The 23,417-nt window shown below is 37.1% G+C and overlaps 1 protein-coding gene across 2 annotated transcripts in view; it reads left to right on the top strand.

The window, feature by feature from the left end:
* The first annotated feature begins 249 nt into the window (after positions 1 to 249).
* MMP16 (matrix metallopeptidase 16) overlaps positions 250 to 23,417 on the top strand; it is a 187,316-nt gene continuing 164,148 nt past the window's right edge. The window contains exon 1 of one of the 2 annotated variants that reach the window (XM_087931486.1): positions 250 to 403. Coding sequence is in view for 1 of the 2 variants with exons in the window: in XM_087931485.1 (XP_087787611.1) it covers positions 22,215 to 22,346 (132 nt within the window). In the remaining variant the exon portion in view is untranslated. Of the gene's footprint in view, positions 404 to 21,578; positions 22,347 to 23,417 lie in introns of those variants that run through there. The other variant, XM_087931485.1, reaches the window with a different exon arrangement.

The raw sequence follows: 23,417 nt of genomic DNA, 5'->3' as shown, positions 1-23,417 counted from the left end.
CTCTGCCACAAAATTTACCACTGAGATCTGGCCACACAGAACATATTTCCACAAAACTGACCATCCTATGCTCTTTTCACCTACCTAAGCAGTGTGGAAAGAGCTAGTGATCTCATACCAGAAGTATACTATTGTAAGGGCTTGTGAATACTAGCTATTTGGGAAAAGTACATGTTTTGGGTTTGGTGGAATTTGAACCAGTTTGTATGATGGTGTGCAGTCATAGCTGCTGTTAAGTAAACATGATTGGGTGGTTGATGGGGCAAAGTACATTGAAAACAAAACACTGTTGGGCTTCTGGTAGCATTCTGTCAAATATAGTTAATATTACGCAGATAATATTCTGTTCTTGTTACGCACCTTATCTTGGAGACTTGGAATATTTCAAGAACATAATATTAAAGTATGTGATGCAAAACAGTTATCTTCTTTTCCCTATAGGTACTTGCCTAGACCATAAATATTTGGGTGCCACAGCTTTATTATAAAATTTGACTAGATTTACTCAAAGGTTTGTCTCTGAATTTGGGTACTGTCAGTTTACAGAAATGACAGAAATATATAACTGAATTTTCTCTCTTTTTAAGTGTTAGTAAGTAACTTCTGCTCACAATTTCGAACAAGCTCCTGGCATGGGGGAAACAGAGATAAAAATAGTACTGTAGAAACCAGTGAAAGTCACTGATACAACCAACGTGATTTTTTTTTTTTTTTAATACAGGTAGAAATAGATCTACATAGTCTGAAGATGGGATTTCGCAACAGGGGCAATTGGCAGTTTAAAGAATTTTATTAGAGAAATGGCATTGTACAAATTCATATGTCATAGTTCTCTTCTGCATTGCATTATCAGAGGACAATTATGTAATAAAATGACATGAAAAGAAGTATGGACTATGTTCTTGCACCATCTATTTAGATTAGTCCAGAAATCTTGCTCCTAAATTTAGTATTTGTTAGACTGTTACCTATTGTGTCATAGCACAATACATTATGGCTGAGAGTAACTTTCAGTGATATTTAATGTAGAACTACCACAGGGACCTTAGATCATATTGTCTTTGAATAATCTTTGTAGCTCAAAATTTTCTGGGTAACCTAAAGCTTCTTTGTCTGTCTTGGGATCTCTGTGTCTCTATCTCTCTGTCTCTGTCTCTGTCTCTGTCTCTGTCTCTCTTTCTCTTTCTTTCCTCTCCTCTCCTCTCTCTCTCTCAAACTGGATGTTCTAATATTATTTTCCTCTTTTTTTGACAATAATTTTGACTTTCAATGTATCTGCAGGTACTTTAGTAAATATCTAGGGGACTATAATATTATTATGAGCCACACTGTCACCCAGATGTTTAAACTGGATTTGCCATTTTTATCCACCTATTTAATCCTTCCCAAGGACCTGGGATAGGTAGATATTTGATGGTATTAAAGATATAATAGAAGAATGTAAGCTATTCCAAGTAAAGCTGCCTTTTGCAATTGACTGAGGATGGTGCTAATATTATTATTATCAATAATAAATCTGCAGATTAAAACAGTTGTTATTGCAAGTTATCAACTTTAACATACTACATTAATACCACTGAAATATTTAAATGTGCTTATCTATACATTTTTGGTATACTTTTTGATAAAAGATTCCTGAAAATAGGGATAAAGTATGAAGAATGCCAGTTCCATTTGCCTTTTGCTTTAACTATGCTGAGAATGTCAACAAAGATGATTCTGTCCTGCTATGGAAATCCATGCTATTTCCCTTTACAGTTCTGCTTCTCTGGTGTTTCTCCTTGGGGAAGAAGGAGATAGAGATAAGAGTAAGCACCAGCTTAAATATTCAGCCCATAAATTTAAAGTGAACCTTCCTAGCATGGTTGCTGAAAATGCTTTTCTAAAGGAAGTAGAATGAGAGAAATAGCAAAAAATTGTATGATAGACGAATTCTAGATTGGGCTAGTCAAAGATACTTTTGTTTTGTGAAAAATAGTTGCTCCTTTTTGAATAGCAAGCTTATGTGCAACCAGGTAAATATTTACAATATTTAATCAATGCGCAGGAATCTGGAAAAGGGATATATACTAGGTATACTATATCTGAGCTGTAGTAATCAGGATGATCACTAGATGTCAGAAAAATGCTGGGGTTTTCTGTAACTATTTGTTGCTACCAAATAATCAGCTGAATTTTAGCAGCTCAGCTGTGATAGTATTTTGCAAACCTCAGAGATGTCTTCAGAATCCAACAATTTCCTCAAATGATAACATGTGTCCCAATGGCATGACACAAACCATCCCTTTTATACATGCACAGGCTGTCATGATGTACTTATGTCCTGATTTGGCCACTCCTCTTGTAGAGGCTCTATGCTAACTTATTTCTTTAATGTTATAATATTGTTATGTTTACAGTTTTATTGTAACACCCAGAGTCTCTTTGCAAAGTAAGATGAGCAGCATATAAATAAAATAAATAAATGCATGTGTTTGTTAGAATATATATCATTACAATATATGGCTAACTTCTAGCAAATGTGCATCAGTGTATTTGTATATAATTTTCCCAATACCCTGCACAGTTGATTAGAAATAACAGCACACCCCTAACAATGTCCATTTTTCATATAAAGTTTTCTTACAACTTTCTGATCAAAACTGCATCTACCATAAATAGCTATAAAATGGATACATTGATAAACTGGCAGCTGTTTTTCTTTCCCCACAATCTGTGTGAAAACACTATTGCAGAGGGAAAAAATGGATACAATGAATGATGGGCACTATTTGGAAAATATTTGGCAAAAGAAATTTTGAGCAAGAGGAGGAGAGGAGGAGGAGATAACAAGGGGGGAGAGAGGGGGGAGGGAGGGAGGGAGAGGGGAGAGAGAGATGATAAGAATTATTCACATCACATCCTGCCATTCCTATTCCATCTCAGTGGACAAAGTTTCATAAATCGTTTTAAATGGGACACATGGTTATATTTTGATTGTACATTTCAAGCAGTCTTTTCCAAATGTTTGCAATCATGTACTTCTAAATAACATTTAGAAACTGCCTAGACTGCCTAATAAATAAACACCATCCTTATCTTTTCACTGTTAAGAACACCAGATGTATATGTGTCATATTTTTTGTTAAATATAAGGTTACATTTGTATGTGCCTTCTTATTCCATGCATTTTAAAAGCCTAAATTTTGTACCAAAATTCTAATCCAAAAATAAGTATTTACTTCTTAAATTACTGTATGTACTTTATCAGCATAAAGATCAAGAATCTTTATAAAAGCCTCTGGATATTTAGATGCTACAGGCTCATGGATTTCCTGCCCATTACAACCTTATTTTTAGATATTCAGCATCATATTTCAAACTGCATTTTTGTTTTTAACTTACATGTGGATGATTACAGATGCATTTAGGAAAGCACGCACAGACTCGCTATTGGTAACTGCATGCTATTGGTTCACTCTTTAATTTTTCAATGTTAGCATTCATATTCTTACCTGTATTGTCTCTTTTATGCTTCAGTGAATCTGTTTATGCCACTGATTAATTTTTGTGTGTGTGAATTTTGGTGGGTTTCAAATTTGTTTTTTACTACCGGTTCTGTGGGCGTGGCTTGGTGGTCATGGCAGGGGAAGGATATTGTAAAATCTCCAGTTAGAGGTGATATTTGCCAGTTCTCTGACCTACTCAAAATTTCCGTTACTGGTTCTCCAAGAACTGGTCAGAACCTGCTGAATACCACCTCTGTGAATCATCTGAATGGTTAGTGCTGTGGGAAATAGAGAGTGGGGTCTCAACAGCTATCTGTCATAGCTTGTGAGGAAGTGAATGGACTTGGTCTGTGAATGTCCAAAAACGTCTAGTGGTCCATAATCTAAACATTGAATACTGGTTTGGGAATTCTGGGTATTGAAGCTGAGATTGAGAATCAATTATTTAAAGTGTCAGTGAAATAAATATTGTTCATGTATATTCTGGTTGCGAGCTACTTGGTAGTTTCTGAGCTTGGTCGTTTAGTCAACTAGGTAACATCATCAGGGCTATGGTGCTTTTCATTCACTCTTGACTGCTAGCAATTGCTGACAGTTAGCAATTTTTCTTAGCAAGATATTTAGAAATGGTTTGCCATTGCCTTCTTCCTAGGACTGAAAGAGAGCGACTCATGGTCACCCAGCTGGTTTCTATCATAGGAAAAAGGAGAACTTATGAGGTCTCCCATTTTTTTGTATGGTACCTTAACTACTATACCCAACTGCCTCTCATATATATGTCATACTGACATGAAACTGTAATGGACTGCATTTTTTTGCACGTGAGCTGTGAAAAGTAGTTTTTCTTTCTGTAATACCTGCTCATGTTTATGAACTCATAACATTTCATGTGTTTCTGTATTTTAGGTGACTGTTTTTATATTCTTCATCCAGCATTGCTCATAATCCTTTGTTATGCTTCCAGAGCATCACGTTAAATTCTGCTAAACAGATACCACCAGGAATCAAGTGTTTTGTCTGCTTTAAAAATGCTGCAGTTAAACTAAAATTTACCTGATCTTTTCCTCTATAAAATAATTGCCAGTTTTATTATTATTTATTTATTTTTATTACTTGGATGCATAATGAATATGGAAGATATAGCTAAAAATCAAATACTTCTGTATATTCAGCTTTTAAACAAGGAATTGTAGAAAGAAGTAAGTCCTTTGAAATTATAAACAGAATTGAAGTTGGCAAGCCAGAACAAAATACAAAAATGTTATTGACTTCAGTTCATCGCCATCCATTTGTTAACTTCACTTGGGCAATTTTAATCTCTAGAAAACCAAATTATTGAGGTGAAATGTGAATTCAGAATTATAATATGAATCTAAAGTTGGAATAGCTATATAGTATTTTTCCCTTGTAGTTCTTTTATACAATAGAACCTATAACCTCAGTTTAATACTCTTTGGAAGGATTATAAGTATGATAAAATGTTTTAAAATTATTATTTTTGATCATTCTGGATCAGTAGTTCTTAAGCTGAAACTATTACCTCTTTCCCTGGGCTTAAATAAAGTCATTAACACTAAAAAAATAGTTTATGTTGTTTTCATGGTGACAGCAGTTCCAAACTGGATCCCCAAACTCACAAACAAGCAATTATAAATTGCTCCATGATTTCCAAGATATGCCCAAATTACCATGTTGGGCAAAATTGCCCCCAGGTTAAGAACTACAGCTCTAGATGTACAGTACATACTTCAAATTAATTTTTCTGAACATAAGGGTGATAACCTAAAGAAAGGAAATTAAAAAATGTAAAATATTCAATAAATGTTTAATTATATTTGTGTCTTATTTGTAAATAGTCTCTATTACAGGGCAGAAAAGAAAGAAGAAAACTGCATTCCTGATCGTTAGTGGTTCTACTGGGGGAATCTGAGGCTGTGGATTGTTTCCCTCTAGTCTAGTCCAAATCCCAAGATGGCTGTCACTGAACTTCCTTTTTTAAAAAAATAAAGTTTTATTTGGGTTTTCACACATACAAAATACAAGTAAAACATCTTTTTTGAAAATAGCATGGTCCCGGGTTGAACTTCTTTATACAGACACAAAACTCAATTTCATGCTCCTTTTTGTATTCTATTCCATATCTTATACTATTCTACATTTTCTATATAGTTTTTCCCCTCTTTTAATTTTCTCAATTTTATTTTGATTATCGCATCTCAATTCAAATCATTATATTTATATTTTTGTCTGTTCTGTTTCAATTTCATATTATCTTTTCTCATTAAACCAATTTTCTCCTGTAGTTACTAATTGGAGAATGACACCTTTATATCTTTTAATTACATCCATTCAACTCTTATTTAAACTTCAATATATACCTTAAGGTTATGACCTTCAATATAATGCATAATACATAACTTCCAATCGAATTCTCCTGGTACATTCTAAAAATACACCCTATATTCTTTTTAAAAAAAAGATTATAAATATATGTAATTATAAAGCCTCATTCCATTCCAATTCAGTTCTATCATTAATAATCATTAAAATCTTAACATCTTTAACACTTCTTTTCAATTAAATATCATACTTCCTTAAAGACACATATAATCTCCATAATTAATTTTTCCCTTATTTCTCTTCACATATGTTTTGTAAATCATTAAATATTCATTTTGTTACATTTATTTATTGACAAGCATTCCACTGAATTACGATAGCAATTTTATCAAACATTTTAATCATACATTGTTTCATATTTTCTAAAATTATTTCTGTTTCTAATATAACAATACTATCTTATGTACCTTTGCAGAACCCCTTTTTCCATTAAATTTTCACCCATTATCTCTAAATAGGCCCTGTTTCTCTATATTTTGTTTCTGTCCTTTATAATATAAGTAATCCAAATAGTTCCAAATTATTTCTTCTTATTTCTTTTTCCACTTTCTCTTCCTGGGGTTTTTGTTGTGATATTTCAGTTAAAATGTATTTTTTGGAAGTCTTGTTGAGATTTTGCTGCAAGTTCTTTTTAATTCCAGGCAGTCTCCTCCCTTCCAGATCCTGCTGGGAGGAGAGATGTGGCTCTCCTCAACCCTGCAGGCAGTCTCCCCCCTCTCCCTATCTCTACGAGGTGGCTTAGCCCCGAAACCAGCCGGCTCGGGGTGCTCCAGTGGTGAGCACGGATCGAAGCCTCAGAGAAATGAGGTTTTGGTCTGTCGCCGAAGAAGCTCAAACCGGAAATCGGCTGTCACTGAACTTCTTGTTTGCATCACTTCAAAGCAAATGTATCTCATGATCATAAAGAACATAAACCATTTGAAAAGTAACAAAAATTACAGCACAAATTTCTAGGAAAGATATGGCTGGCTAGTTTTCCATACTTCCTAAAACACCGATTGTCTAATTTGCAATTAATAGGAAACTGCCAATCACAATGGTAGAACTGACTATTTGTATTTCAGCAAAAATTGCTATCACAGGTAGAAGATAGTTCACAACAAGTCAGTTTGTATCAAAATTATAGCCTGGCCCACTCTTCCTTTACTTCACCATATCTTTTCTTTTCTATCCCATATTAATATTTTTCATATTACAACCATAATTCATACAGTACTTGTTTATGTCTTTATATACCAACACATAAAAAGGCACAGACCTGAGCTTTGTATTCCTAACTAGTTATCTGAGAAAAATCTGTTGATAGCTCAATCATATTTCAGCTATGACCACCAAATTTAGTTTGGTGTGACTCCTAAAAGTGTTTTCTGTCAGTTATGTGTATTGGTGTTTATTGTATTCTAAAATAATTTAATGATGACAGAACTAAAATGATGATTTTAAGGGAGTATGAAATAGCTGTACTATTCTCAAAAGCCTTTGCTTCTGGCTTAAATTATGATTTTGGATTTAAATTTAGCTTGACATGAGGTTTCTTGGCTTCTCCATCACTTCCTCATTTTCAGCCAAAGTCTTCCATCTGAAGAGTGATCATGAGCTTTCCTTAGCTTTCCAGGTCCCTGTTATGAGAAAAATATTATCCAAAGTATTCCTGGAAGCATTCATTCTTGCCAGGGTCAGGGATTTGTAGTTTTTCTCTCTCAGTGAATTGAAAACAGGCTTATGCTATTTTCAAAATGGCAAGAAATATTCAGAAGCAATACAGTTTTTCCATTCAAAGCTAAGCTGTTTTCCTACCTGAGGCAAAAACCATGTTAGCATTTTCTTCTAGTGTCTTCTGAAACTAATTGGATTAGCTGTTTGGTTCATAAAAATTTAGGAGCTAACAGCTTCCTCCATTAACAGTCTCCTAAAATGAGTCACCTGAGATGACTTATGTTTATCTCTGCCTAAAGATATAACTGTCCCCGTTTTCATCTGACCTTTTCTCAAAGAAAATGTTGTCTTTTTTATTGAAATCATTGAGAATTGGTTGTTCATTCATGTGTTTGTTTTCCATGAGAAGGGTCGGTTATGCATTGTTTATGGACATACACATGTCTGAATTTGGTAGATAGTTTCAAGCATTGCCCATGCGGGTAAATGGTGACACAATATTATACTAAACTATAAATATTCCCCTTACTCTCTGCTGGAATTTTTTTTATGGCATTGGAAGGCCTGATATTGCAGAGGAATATATAAAAATGCCCTTACTGTCATCAAAAGTATTACCTGATAGACTTGCAAAGCAGCTGAATAACTCAACAGATACTTTGACCTGTTCCTATTCATCTCAATGAAACTTGAACAGAAGGTTCTCCATGAATAATTTCCTATTCTTAGAAGAGATAGTCTTAGCAATCAATGAGTTTTAAGTCTGTATTGTCAGTTACAAAAAAGAAATGACTAAATATCCATCTTTTACATTATTTCTATGTAGGGCAGAATCTACAGCTACCCAGATAAATTTACATTCTTGCTGTAGGCATTTATGAGTGCTTTTATGTGAGAGATTGGAAGCTTGAATACACAATTACTGAAACATTTAAAGGTCTTGTTTTTATTTTAACTGCATTCTAATTGAAAGCATAGCATTTGACTATATGAATACTCAGCACCATGATTAAAATTGCATGGAAAGAATTGTAATGGGATACAGACACTTTCAACCCAAGGTTATCACTTGCACACGTCTCAAGTTCTAATTGACTGACAACATTACCATTATGTTTAGTTATTGGGTCAATGTAAAATGAATCAATGGGCCAGACATATGCTTGACTTGACAGTTTCTGATTGCAGAGTAAGAGTTCAGCTATCATGAGATGCATATTGATACTGCTTCAGAAGCAAATATTGTAAACTACGATTCAGTTCTAGCACACATTCATATTCATATTCATTGAAAGAAGCTTTCTAAATTCAGTGATCTAAATGCATTATTAAATGCAGACTAAGATATAGCATGAGATCAATATGAGTGATGTTTTTAATTGATTACATCATCAAATTGGCATTGAATTTTTGCAATAACATAGATAGATGTTCTCTAGGATAATCAGTCTCCAAAATGGTCTTCAGATCTTAAAGTAATGTATATATTACTATGGTAATGGTGGTGGTGGTTTGGTAGTGGTGGGTTAATTATGGAGCTGTGAATCCACGAGGACTCACAGACTGTGTACTGGGTCTATCTGAGGCAATACCACCTTATCCATGACTATTAATGGAAAGTTTCCAGCACCAGAAGTTCTGAACACCCAAACCAATCTTGCTTGAGTCCTGCTAAAACCTGTTGCATCCCATTTAGGTTTGCACAGCCTCCAGACTCTGAGATAGGATGTCACAGCATCCCTCAAAAGCCTGGAATAGAGATATAAAGCTGTGTATCAGCATACGTCACCCCAAACCATTGGATGAACTCACCCAGAAGCCTCATGTACATATTAAAAGATGAGATCATGGATTGGACCTTTCCTGTCCTATTAACATTGACCAGAACAGACCTGGAGGGAAGAGGAGATTCAGTAAAATACCCTATTGCTCACTCCCAACTCCTGGAGCCAGTCTAGAAGGATAGTATTGAGAGTTGTTTAGATGTCAAGAACAGTTGGTGTAAAGGTATGTGGTAATGATCAGATAAAACTCTCTCTCTCTCTCTCTCTCATTCCCTCTCTCTCTCTCTCTCTCTGTGTGTGTGTGTGTGTGTGTTTCTTACATACAGTTTTAATATCTCTAAAATTATGTTTAAAATTCAGGAAAAACACCACAAAAATTGTACAGACATAAAAATATAAACATTTGGGAATGGCATGAAGGCCTAGAAATGGAGCCCTTGCCTCACAATCAGGAGGTTGTGAGTTCAATCCTAGGTAGCACCAGATATTTCTCTGGGTGCAAAGAGAAAATATCTGCTGTGAGCTCCATGTAGGCATCAGGAAGGGCATCCAGCCAGTGAATGCATAGCTCCATTCAGTGACGCCGACTTCACCCTGATGCAAGGGATTACAGGGTGATTAAAAGAAAAAACTATATAAACATTTGGTCAGTAAAAATGAGTTTGGTATTTGGACTTCATACTTTCTTTTCCATTGTCTCTGTGTATGTGTATGTATGTGCACATGCTATTGTAAAAGTTAAATTCATAACCATGCTAGCATTTGGTTTCTTACCTGTTACCCATCAACAAGCTCCATTGAACAACTGGGATTACTTCTAACTAACATGTAAAATATTATGAGTGGATGATAATTCTATAAAACAAATGCTTATAGTTTTGGCATGTTGTTTATTATACATTGTGAGTCTTAAAATCTAAGGAAAATGTTTCTTTACATGAGCAGAATTTTAATGTTACCTTGCTTGCAATGAACACTAGAACAAGCCTATTTTTAATGAGAGTTTCATTCCTAAATTCATTGCTTTTTTTGCCTGCTGGTTTTACAAATGGCAATCTGCAAATTCTTTTTTTAGATATTTGTTTCAGCTGTCTTTTTCCTGTTACATTGGTAAGTGATACTGCTACAAATGCAGCCTCTTCCTGTCCAGCTGTTTTGTTTGTTATGAGATGACGGTCATGATATGATTTGAGCACAATCCAAATTAGAACCTCATTTAGCTTCTCGTCTTTCCAGTTCCTGATGTAAATCCTCAGAAATGCTGACATTGACCTCATCCTGATGCTCATTGTCCTGTTTATTTAAATAATGTAGGATATATATCAGTTCAAAGCACATTTTTTTGGCTGTGGTCAAAGTAAAATATCTGCATTTTGCTTTCTTACTTAAGATTTCATGAGTTTTCTTTTTTCTTAATAAGGAAAGATTATTTTTTGACATGACTCTGAAGAACTTTTTTAAATTCTCCGTCTCTTTCTTGCTTTTAAACAAAACCCTGTTCATTATTTATTTGAAAAAAAAAACTTTTTCATACTGGCACAGAATCCTTTTGGGTCTTTAATTATTGATCATATCTCTAGTACCACGCTTTCTGATAATATGAAAAACATGGAGCTTTCATGTAAATGGCAAAGCCTGTGCTTATCTCTTTAAGAATTCCTAACAACTTCCTAAACTATCTATAGCAGGTTCCATTTATAGCTTGCTAGTACAAAAGTATCATTTACTTATTAATGTTTAAGAGAGGCACTGTTTATCAGGTTTGGTAAATTAGGTTCATTGTATTTCAGAACTGTGTTCGAGTTTCGACTGTATAAACTAATGGGTTGCTGTATTAATATTCCAAGCAACTATCTATTGTAACTGAATATGAGCAGCATTTATTAAATATGCTGGGCAGATATGTGACAACAAAACAATGCATTCCATGTTCAGTTTGAATGGAACACTTTTATTGTCCCGCCTACTTTTATATTCATGCTAAATGTTTGTTCTTTGTAATTTATAAAGAACTTTGTAATTTACAAATCATAATCCTCAATCATCTGCAGCCTTCCTTCCTTCCTCCCTCCCTCCCTCCCTCCCTGCCCCCTCCCTCCGTCCCTCCTTCCCATTCACTTTTCCTCCCTCCCTATTTTATTGCATTTTTTCCTGCTTTTTTTCTGTCCTTAGTGTGGATGTGCAAAAATTATATTTGCACTTTTGGCAAATATTTCTTATTCTATGTAATTCTTCATTTTGCTTTTCTTTTTTTTACCTCCTTTGCAATTGTTTCCTTTCTCTTTTTATCATAAGTACTTTTCTAATAAAGTCTAATAAAATATATGTTCTTGTGAGCAGGAGTTCCAAAATTCTAAGTTGCTTAGTTTTGATGCTATTGTATATTTCAATGCAATTGTATTTTGGGCTTATTAATCCACATTGTTTAACGTTAAATGCTTCAGGCCACTGCTCATAAATCTTGAAAAGAAAACTAACTTGACAATGGAGAAACAGCCTGCTATTCTTTGCACTTAACTGCAAAACAATGGAGCAGAAATGCCTATCTGTAATGAGATTGCCCTCTAGTGGGTTGCTTTACACGCAGTTGCATTATTATCCTGAAATAAAAAATGATTTGATTCTCCAAAATACATCTTTCAATACTTCGACATTCCATGCATTTTAGTGGATTGTATCATAACATAACATACTTAATGATAAGAAATATATATTTTCTATATCATTTGACCACAATTGTACACAAGGTTTCAGAATGAAGCCTGTAGTGACAAAGCAGCTGAGTAGCCTAATGAGATTTTTCAAATCTGAAACTATGCAATTAAACTGAGTGTGTGATTGTCACTTGAATGCTGCTGTGTATGGATTAAATCAAACTCAATACTCCCCAGCCATTATTCACATTACGCTGAGTTTGAAATGCTTGGTTAAGTTTTCCAAATTAGTCTGTATGTCAAAGTTGCCAGCCTTGTTTGGTGTAGGGAATGAAACTTGTGTTCGCAGCACAATTTGGAAATGAAAAAGGTAATTCAGAATAATCAATGAGTGACAGAAATGAAGCACCCCATCTAGTTGTGCTTTTTCATGCATAGAAGGTTAATTCTGGAGAATAATTGTTCCACATCAATTATTATAAAAGATCACAAGACAGTTTAACAAGGACAGACCCATTGCTATTCTTCTTACATGCACAAATTCTCAGGTATACTCTGATAATAAAAGATATCTGGATATGTTGAAATAGTTTGGATTGGCTCTTTTTACTGGTATATAATATTGAACATGAAAATCAGAAAACAATAGCAATATTAGCCCCCCAAATAACACATTTCCTGATCCAAATTATTTCTCTGAAGGATGCTGGTGCATAGTTTGAGAGATTATGGATGTCGCTTTACACTTGATTATAGTTTGCTTTGATTTGCATAAGGATCAAGCCCAAGCAGATATTTTTCTTTCCTCCTTTCTTCTATATGTTTTTGTAGATTTTTATTTTCAATAAATAAGTAATACAAACAATGTGAGGAAGAGATATTGGAGATTAGAAGTGAATTTCTATTGCCTTCTTCTAGTATGCTCTCCAAATGTGAAATGGAACCTGGAACTAAAGTGATGGGATAATGAAAAGCTTGTCTAGCATGGAATCTGCTGATGACAAAGAACAGAAAGCAGATCTTCCCTAGACCTTGCAGTGCTTATCTAATAGCATCTGTAATGAGTGCATTAATCTGGCAAGATTCCTGTAAATAGGCAAGCAGAAATACATGTGTCATTCTGATCAACTAAAGAGCACCGAGAAAAGCAAAAAGATGATAAAGGATTTGGAGGCTAAATCATATGACGAACAGTTAAGGGAACTATTGTAGGTATGTCTAGCCTAATGAAAAGAAAGGATTAGTGATGATTAGCTGTCTTCCAGTACTTAATGGACTGTCACAGAGAAGAGGGGGTTGACTTATTCTCTGAAGCACCAGAGGGCAGGACAAAAAAGCAATGGGTGGAAGCTTGTTAAAGAGAGATTCAGCCTGGAATTAAGGAGGAATTTCTTGACAGTGGGGAGAATTAATCATGGAACAGCTTGCCTCCCAGAGTTGTAGGTACTCCATTGCCGAAGGTTTTCAATAAAAATTGGGATGCAATAAGGTTGAGGTTGAAATTGAGTTGGACTAGAAAGCCTCCAAGGTCCCTTTCCATTCCTATGATTCTGTACCTGTGTCCTCCTGATTCCTTGTACCTTACAAGATGCTACCTAGATCCAAGCACGACAAGGCAGGCCATTGCTGAGATCAACTGGATCTCAGTCTATTCTCCTTTCTCAGTAATTATGAATCATGTCTTACTTGGTAGGAACATCTAGGTCCTTTCAAAATACTATCTTCAGGCATAGGTATGCATAAATAGGAGAAGGTGATATAAAGTTAACATGATGCTGGATGACACATATTGACACATCCTCCTAGAAATACCTACATAATCTTCTCAGGAATTCACATAGGCAAAAATAAAACTTCCAAACTCCTTTATTCCCTTTCTCTGATTCATTTCTAATCAGTGTCATATTTTTGCTCATGGTCCAGGGAAAGAATTATAGCAATCACCCTAACCTCATAAAGATGTACATCAAGATAAACAAGAGCATGACCACATAGAATAGAGCATTATTTATTAAACATACAATTCCCAGATAAAATCATTCAAATGTATCTTCAGTACAGACTAGCATATCCTGTACAATATTTTAACAGTTTCCTATGATGTACCTTTGATAGTGTAATATGGCAGTGGTGGGATTCAATTTTTTTTTACTACCGGTTCTGTGGGCGTGGCTTGGTGAGCATGGCATGGCTTGGTGGGCATGGCTTGGTGGGTGTGGCAGGGGAAGGATACTGCAAAATCCCATTCCCTCCCCACCCAACTAACCTGCTTTCCAGCTCTGTTCTCCTGTGCAGGGCAACAAAAGAAGATCCAGCCAATCAGCTGGGACAAGAGGCAGAGAATAGGTGGGGGTGAGGCCATTCAGAGGTGGTATTTACCGGTTCTCTGAACTATTCAAAATTTCCGCTACTGGGTCTCCAGAACTGGTCAGAACCTGCTGAATACCACCTTTGTAATATGGTACCACTTGTTTAAAAATACAAAATGGCTAATCCAAGGACAAAATGTTTTTTATTATATAGAAAGGCATAATGAATTATTTTCATTTAAATTTTAATATGAGTATTCAATTCATATTTCTTGGAATTCTAGAAAAACTGGATCATACCTCCAGAGGTGGGTTTCAAATTTTTTAACAACCAGTTCTATGGGCATGGCCATGTGACTGGGTGGACATGGCTTCTTCTTATTTATTTTTTTTGCAGCACCCTCGCGCTCTATTTTTGGGCCTCCTGGATCTCCGTGAAGCCTCCTGGGAAGTGTTTTTGCTCCCAGAAAGCTTCCAAGAGGCCCAGCAAGGGAAAAAATGGAGCAGGGGGGGCAGCTCCCCCTGCACCCCTTTTTGCTGCCTAGGCCTCAGGGAAGCCTCATGGGTGAAGCAGTAAGATATCAAGTGGGAACCCAGCACAGCTGATTATCGGAACAGCTGATCGTCGGGAGGAAAAAAAAGAAATACCTTAAGGAGTGACTGGGTGGGGGAGAATATAGTCAGCGATGTCGGGCATGTACGCAATGTCATGCATGTGAGATATGGACTGACTGGTAGGGGAGGGGTGAACAGAGAGGGGCAGGGCCAGCCAGAGGTACAATTTGCCACTTTTCCAAACTGCACAAATTGTAACAACCAGTTCTATAGAACTGGTCCGAACTGGTAGAATCCCACCCCTGCATACCTCCATCCTTAAATATGTATTCTGCTGAATTTTGTAGTGTGAGGGTTTTCAATTAAATATATATATACACAATATAAAATTGAGTATACTAAGTCAAAGTATATATATATTATGGAAAATAGTTTGCAAACTGTATGCATTCTAGAAGTATGTAAATATTTGTATATTAGGAGAACTTTGAAAGTTTTGTCAGATTTTTTTCTTTTTTGATCTCTTACATGCCTGCAGAACAGGGACTGAAGCACATTAAAAGCAAAATAAATGGACAAAAGAGGAATCCTCTTTTGTTGAATGGTTTTTGATATTTTGTTTGCTATTCCTTGAAGTTCTGCATGTCATTTCCACCTAACTGATCATCTTCATAGTTATATGCAAATACATCTGCAATTCAAGGTAACATTTCTTTTATTATTTCAGTTTGGACCTTACCTTCCTATCTCTAGTGCACTTATAACACAATTGAAACCCAATAAAAACAGCACTAAAAGCACCATTATCTCAAATTACCTAGGAAAAGAAGATAGTCTTTAATTCTTCCTAAAGATGGAGCGACTGGGACTCTTGAGTGATAATATTCCACTGTTTGGGAGCAAGGCAGTAATTTATTTGAGAAAGTGGCCAGGTGGTTCACACAAAAAAAATCAAGTCAATATATACAGTATTTGTCAGCCTTAAGTTTTCACAAAGCTCTGTTGTTCTTATTTATTGTCAGATTCAGAAAGTACAAAGCACTTTCTGCTCTCTGAGATGAAGTTTATTGAGTAATTTTGGGCACATGTCTGAACAATACTTACATCGCATAAATATTTTGATGGTAAAATATTATCTATGTCTGTTCCCCTAAGAAGTGTAAAATGCATACCTAGTACAGATAATCCATGATTAATAACTGTCTTGTTCAGCAACTATTCAAACTTATAGCAGTACTGAAAAAATAGATTTGTGACCAGTTCTCAAACTTATAACTCTTGTAGTGATCCTACCGTCATGGGAACATGATTCGGGCACTTAGCAACCAGTGTACATTTACAATGGTCACAGTGTCCTGTGGTCATGTGATCATCATTTGCAACTTTCAAGTCAGCTTCCAGCAAGCAAAGTTGGCAGATAATGCAAACTGCAGTCACATGACATTGCACTTAATGACTGATTTGCTTAACGATTGCATGAAAACTGAGATTATAAGTCTGAGTTGGTCGCATGATGTTTCACTGAATGTCACTTAGCCTTGGAGTTGTGATGGTAGGTGGGAATGACTTTGAGACAAGGGGGAAGAGATGCTACCCAGGGAATGATAAAATGCAAGTGGGGTAGCCTGCAGCTGCATGATGGACTGAGAAAGAAACTCAGAAACGAACCTCTCTAACTTACCAGGCTACAAAACAAATATGGGAGATTTGTTCTTTCAGGCTTGCAAGGTTCTGTTAATATAGTCTTGCAACGAAGTAGAATTAGCTCATCTGGTCATGTTTTCTGGCTTGTTTACTTGAGAAGGCTGACAGGAATTGATGGTCCCAATTGCAGTGGTTAAATGAAGACTAACTGTAAATGGATAAATATAATTGGTGAACATGCACTTTGTAGCACTGGACATTCACTGGTAAAGGAATATAATTCGCTTACTCTTTACTATATCCTTTCAAAATTCTATTGGCGATCCATTTTGGCAAAGAACTTGGATATTCCTATATTAAGCTAAATAGGTGAAGAAGAAATGACTATAGCCATATTGCTAATCAAAATTATAGAAAACATGACATAGATCATTATCTTGGTCACCACTCGCTTCTCTCAATTATTGATTCAAATTTGCATTAACAGATTCCTGAAATTTTATTTTGTATACTAGAACATGAGCGTATTTTTTCCCTGAAGGTGTCATGAGTCATCTGGCTCTGAAACTGCATTATGCTGATTTGCTAAAACTCCAGACCATCTTCCCTGTTGTTTTGTTATCTCATCCATCTTTTTCACAATAGCATCACCTTTCCTTTCTTCTCATGGAATTGCTATCCTGTCATTTGACCTATGCCACCATGACTACAATTTCCAATGTCCAAGGTCATATGACATTGCCTCTCTCTGATTCACTAACATTCCATTAACACTTCTCCTTTGCATTGTGTGCCGTAAATCCTACCTTTAATCCTTTAGTAACAACTTTGGAGTAGATTGATCTTTGCCTTTCATTGAGATATCTCTATAAAATCCCTAAGCAGTTATATGGTAAAAAAGTCCAGCAATACAAATTTTAATGTACTTTGTGTAGCCTTATTTCCTACAATCAAATTCTTTACCAAATAGCTTGGAAGAATTCTTCTAAGAAATAATATCTCAATCATAACTGGAAGAAACAAAAAACTTCAGACCCAAAGGGAAACAGATGCTAATTTGAAAGTTACTAATGAAGATGAATAATGAAGTGATGTTATGGCTCAGTGGCTAAGGTGCTGAGCTTGTTGATCAGAAAGGTTGGCAGTTCAGCGGTTCAAATCCCTACCACTGCATAACGCCATTACTTGTCCCAGCTTCTGCCAACCTAGCAGTTCAAAAGCATGTAAAAATGCAAGTAGAAAAATAGGGACTACTTTGGTGGGAAGGTAACAGCATTTCATGCACCTTCGGCGTTTAGACATGCTTTGGCTTTGTAACAGAGATTACTGACTATTGACTGGATCTGCCTGCATGAGATCTTTTACAGCCAATTCTGGAAATAGGTAGCATTTTTCAATTAATGCTTGTGTATATACATGGTGTTCTAAATCAATTTATGAAACTAAGTATCTAATTTCATTTGTATTAACTAGCACAGTGTACATAAATGAGGGAGGGGGAATATTAACTCATTTTCCATATTGCTATTTAACATGTCTTTTTAATTCAAAATAATATAAATTCAGTCTAACAATGAATAAGAACATAATAAACATATATTCCACTCTAGTGTGGAAGAAACTAACAATTCTGTAGCTTAAGTCATTGATCATGGTGCATACCAGTGACATCACTACAGACTTCAGCTATTTAGCAAGAAAGGGTGATGTACCAATATTATGTGCATTTCTCTCTCCTTCCTTTCTTCCTCCTCTCCCTTCCTCCCTTTTCCAATTTCCAGATCACCAACTTCTATTTTATCACTCTTGAAATAAGTGCAAGTGACTAGTTTGTGAACTGCATGGAATGGAAATAGTTTTTGATTGCCATAGTAACAAAATATATCAGTGAGGAAAAGAGAACTTGACTATAAAAATGTAAAGCCTTTAGGCCTCAAGCAAAACGAAGAAGCAATTATTTTCCAAACATGAAGGTCAACAAAGTAAGTACTTCTGTTTCTAGTATATTATTTTGTGTTTATTATCATAAAATGGGGAGCATCAAGCAAATCATTTCACTTTTTTTAGAGAGAAATGCTGTTGTGTTTTGCAATTTTCATTCTCTCTGGCTATTTTTAAATGAAATGTGAAAATTCACTTTTATCAATTTAAGATTGGTACTCCGTAATGCATCTTATATTTGACTGCTGATCTGGTAAGGCTTTATGTGGTTTACTGTTAGTTATTTATTCAATTTATGTCGTTGTTTATTAATCAATGATTTTGTTCAATGTTGTGCTTATACATGGTCATGGCTGGTTTGCCAGGTATGTCCTGTCAGAAATGTGACAATAAGTAAACAAACAAACATTTCACATTTTACTTTAATTAAGAGTACTAAATATGGAATAGAAAAATCCAGATCTAGATGGCAGTAAATAGATAAGAAAACCTTTAAAACTTTCTACTATCCAGATTTTGGCTACGCAGATTTGGTAACTCCAAAAGTCAAAAATCTGGCTCAAAATCAATTCTAGTCAATGTATGATTGCCAATTTATAGACATGTCTCATTTCTCTTGTAAAACTGAGATAAGAAGTAAAGATGAAGGGAATATGTTAAGTATCTTCAAAAGAGCTTACAAAAATCCCTTAAATGTATAACTGTTGTGGACATGCATTCTTGGATAAGCATACGACATTCCAGAAACATTTACAAAGGTTTCTGTTTGGTGTGTGATATACAGATGCAAATAACAGAAATGGAGGATGGAACAATAATTGGCAATCATTCTGTGAGAAATAGTGCCATAGTTAGTGCTCTTGAACTAATTGTCAGTTGAATATTACACTTTAGAATTTACTGTTGGGAAAAAAAAGATTAACAATTTATGGGGTAGCAGAAATTGGTCTTTGGATCTTGGTCTGAATGATACATTGGAAACCAGGAAATGGCAACCACAGAATTATGCGACTATTACAAATTAATGGGTTAAATGCATTTTTTAATTCCCTGCATTATCTCTCTTAATCAAGACTGAACTTTATGGATAGAGAAATTCAGATCTGTACACATTCTGTATTCTCTCAAAGTACAGTATGTGGGTTGTAGCATAACACATGGAACTATAACAGATGCTAGGGACTACATATATCAAAGTATCCCCTTATTTATTTTTAAAAGCCACCCAAACCTAACATGACAGGGAGAAGGATAGATGAGAAATCTCTTTGTCAGGCTAGATTTAACATCTAGGAAAACTTCATTGGCAGAGTGAATATAATGGCTGAGCGCACTAAACTGTGATTTGTTTACTGTTGGCTGGAAATGCTGTTTGAGCGTTTACTGAACAATTCATAGTTAAATAAATCATGGTTTAATGCACTTTGCTAATATGTATTTATACATTTAAATCACTTTATGATAGGTTGTAGCATCAGGATACCAGGCAGACATTCTATGGCCCATCTTAAAAAGAACGAACAAGCTGCTTTACCACTTTTGAAGAGAAATAAAATTAGGGAAAGAGGGATTAAAAGAGTCTCGAGGTTAAAATTGTGTCATTGTTTTTGAGAGCATATTGTAGTGTCATCATAATTAGGGACTCCTGTTTTCAGCCAACATACATATAGGATGGAAACAGTTAACTGTACCAATACTTTTAAGTCTACTGAAAGGCATAGTAAGTGCTCTTACATGCATTCCCATTTATGTATCAACATGGAAGTAATAGAAGAAACATGATCAGAAAAAGGAAGCACTTTAAAAATAATATTGATTTAAAATTGAGAAAGGATATCTGCATTCTTTCTCGCTCTGATGTACCTTTATTTTGCTCTTCCTGAAACAAAATGAGAAATCCTCATTTTGGAACAAAACAAAACAAAACACCATAGAATTGATTTGGGGAAATCATGATGAAAGAAAGGAACCCCTCCTGCCCAGCCCACATTTGTCAAGTTAAAGAAATAAAATCATGCATTCATAAAGCATCTTTTCTTCAGAGGAGCTGAAAAAAAATATTTTCCAAACTCTAACACCCTGGACACAGGGGAATATTTTTCTTTCATTTTAACTCTTTGCTTTATTGTTTGTCCTAATCCCAGAGGATGGTTTGAGTCATTGTTTCCTTTGCTATGTTCTCTTTAAATTAATGTTGTTCTAAAATGTGTTTGCAGATTTTCCCCCCCTTTGTTCTACTGCCTCTCTTATTTTTGGAATGTTTTGCAATTTCTTTGATATTTTTCCTGGTGATGTTACTGAGCTTTATAGTTGGAGGATAATATTGCTCTCAATGTTTTCTCTAATACATCTTTCCTTTCCTCTGAAGCCTGGGTGGGGCACATTTCCCAATCTGGGAAAAAAATAATCCATTGGGAAGATAATGGCTTCTTTTCTTGAAAACCCTGTCAGTCTTGAGTATCATTGGAGAGACGATTTGAAACACAAGACTTCTTGGCCTCTCAAGATAGGAAGAAAGTTCAGAAACAGATTGGACTTCATCAGACTGAATGAAAAGTGGTAGAAAAATGTACAGAGTTTGTACCCATTGAAAGCTGTCGTGAAGGGAATGCTTTTCCCATCTGGCACCCATCCTGCCGGTGTACCCCAAAATAAGTTTGCTGACTTCAGGGATGTCTTCCTTTTATTCCCCTTCTGATTCTGTGGAACCCGAGAACTCACCTTATCTCTTATTCGGACCCAACTCACCTCACCCACCCCCGGTTCCTTTCTGAGGTCTTTTGTGCAGAAACGAGTAGAAAGAAATGCGTGTGGCAGCCCAGACAGGCAGCGGTGGAAACGAAGGCCTGGTATTTGTTTATTCCTGGAAAGTAGAGCGTTCATTCGTGCGCAAACTCTGGGGAGCCCTTTTTTCGCCCTGGCTCCGAATCGGGACAGTAAGCGGGTGGTTCAGGAGACGCGGACCGTCAACTCGCTCCCTTCCAGCGTGCTCAGGCTTCCGCGCCAGCCACCTCTCTTCCCCCTCCTCCCTCTAGGCAGGGCCGGGCCGGGCTTGGTTGGAGAGGAGACTATGCCATCCCCACGCCGGCGACCCCTCCTCTCCTTCCTGTTGGGATCCAGGAGGAGCTTTTAAGGGCAGTCTCCTTTAAGATTTCTCCGAGGAGGCTGACTCGAGAGGAGGAGTTACGGAGATCTGCAGATGTACATTCTCGAGTGCAGGAGAGAAGGAAAAAGCACCAGAAGCGGAGAGGCTGGAGCGCAGGGAAGTGGCGGCCCAGCATCCGAGGCCTTGGCGGCAGCAGGAAAAGGAGGAACAGCAGCAGCAGCAGCAGCAGGAAAAAAAAAGACAACACAACACACACGCACACACACCGGAGCGGCGGCGGCGGCGGCTGCCGCTGGGCGAACCGGGCGTCTCGCAGGAGTCGCACCTCGGTTTGCGCGCCCAGACGGGACAAGCGAGGAACATGAAGGAGAGCTGACCCTATTAAAGGCTGCCGCCGCTCCGCGCTTGGAAGTGAAGGGTCGAGTCCCCCTTCTCCTCCTCCCCCCCCCCAATATTCCCACCTCCGTGGGTGAACCTGCATCTAACCGTCCTTCGCCAGCTTCGGGCTTTATTATCCTTATTCTTTTTTAGCACAACAAAACGTCGCGTGTGCGCGTTCTGTTTTTGTTTGGGTCTCCGAAAGGTGGGGAAGGAGGAGGAGGAGGGGGAGGGAGAAAGCAGCGGCCGGAGAAAAGGAGCTTTCTCTCTTCCTTCTCCATTGAAGCACATAGTCCACTATGATCTTACTCGCCTTCAGCACTGCAAATCGGGGGGATATCGTGCATTGGTCCAGGGTCCTCTTCTTGCAAGCCTTGCTTTGGATTTTATGTGCCACCGGATGCCGAGCAGAGCAGTATTTTAATGTAGAGGTAAGGTCGGGGGCGATGTGCCTGCTTGTGTTTCCTTTCTTCCGGCGTTGCTGCGCGCGTCGCTTCGGTGCAAACCATACCAAGCCAGTCCTTGCTTCCCAGAGACGGAGCAGCCAGGACGTTTGCCTTCTCCCTGAGAGTTGCCCGTCTCCGAGCTCCTTACTCAGCTAGGCGGTCCCCGGCGGCAGAGAGCCGGGATGCCGGGCGCGCTCAAAGCGCACCATTGTGCCGAGAGAGGTGGGAGTGGGTAACGGCGCGCTCACTCGGGCGCAGCCAACTTGACTGGCGGCGGCGGCGGCGTAAAAGGGACCGGTGGACGTCCGTCACTGGGCTCGTCGCGATCGGAGTACATAAAGGAACCTAGGATGTCATATTGCTGACTCTCTCTCGGAGTGGTCTCTTTGCCAAAAAAAAAGAAAGAAAGAAAGAAAGAAAGAAGAAAGACAAACAGTCGGGTGCGAACAAGCTGGAGAGGAAATTGCCATTGTTTCAGTACAGCCGGGTTTCTTTTGTCATTGCCTGGGGTGGCTAAACTTGGGCTGAAACAAACCATTTTTTTTTCTTTTCTTTCCGGGCAACTACAAACTTGGAAATAGAAGAGGTGGAGTTAGCTAAAACGTGGAAAGGTGAACCAGATGCAGAGTAGATTTGTTGTGGGTTTTGTTTCCACTTCCACTCCCCCACCCCCTGGTGTTTTGGCTTCTCAGCCCTACTCTTAAGATTTCTTGATTTGGTTGTGCTTTCTATTGGATCAGGATTTTATATTGCAAGTCTTTTACAAAAGAGAAGCCCCACTTAGCTTTGTAGAATGATTTCACAGGCGTTGTTTGCTTTAAATTTTTATCCCGCATTAACTTAACATGATTTATTTGTCCCTTTCCTGCCTTCTTTTGTCATTTAGTCTGCTCAATTAAGTATAAAGTATTCTCCCCTTATCTCCCCTGAAGTTGGATCCATTTCCAGTGGCAACTGGCTAATTATACGTGATGCTTCTGCATTGACTCAATTCCTTTAGTTCCTACCATCTTTCATCTTTTCCAGCCGCTGTTCTTGGCAGAGAAGTTCAAGGAG

The sequence above is a fragment of the Pseudonaja textilis genome, chromosome 3 (genome assembly GCF_049901715.1).
Source record: "Pseudonaja textilis isolate UNSWEBS1 chromosome 3, rPseTex1.2, whole genome shotgun sequence".
NCBI classification, from domain to species: Eukaryota; Metazoa; Chordata; class Lepidosauria; order Squamata; family Elapidae; genus Pseudonaja; species Pseudonaja textilis.
The sequence above is the reverse complement of the archived record's forward strand: the minus strand, read 5'-3'. Positions and strand labels throughout refer to the sequence as shown.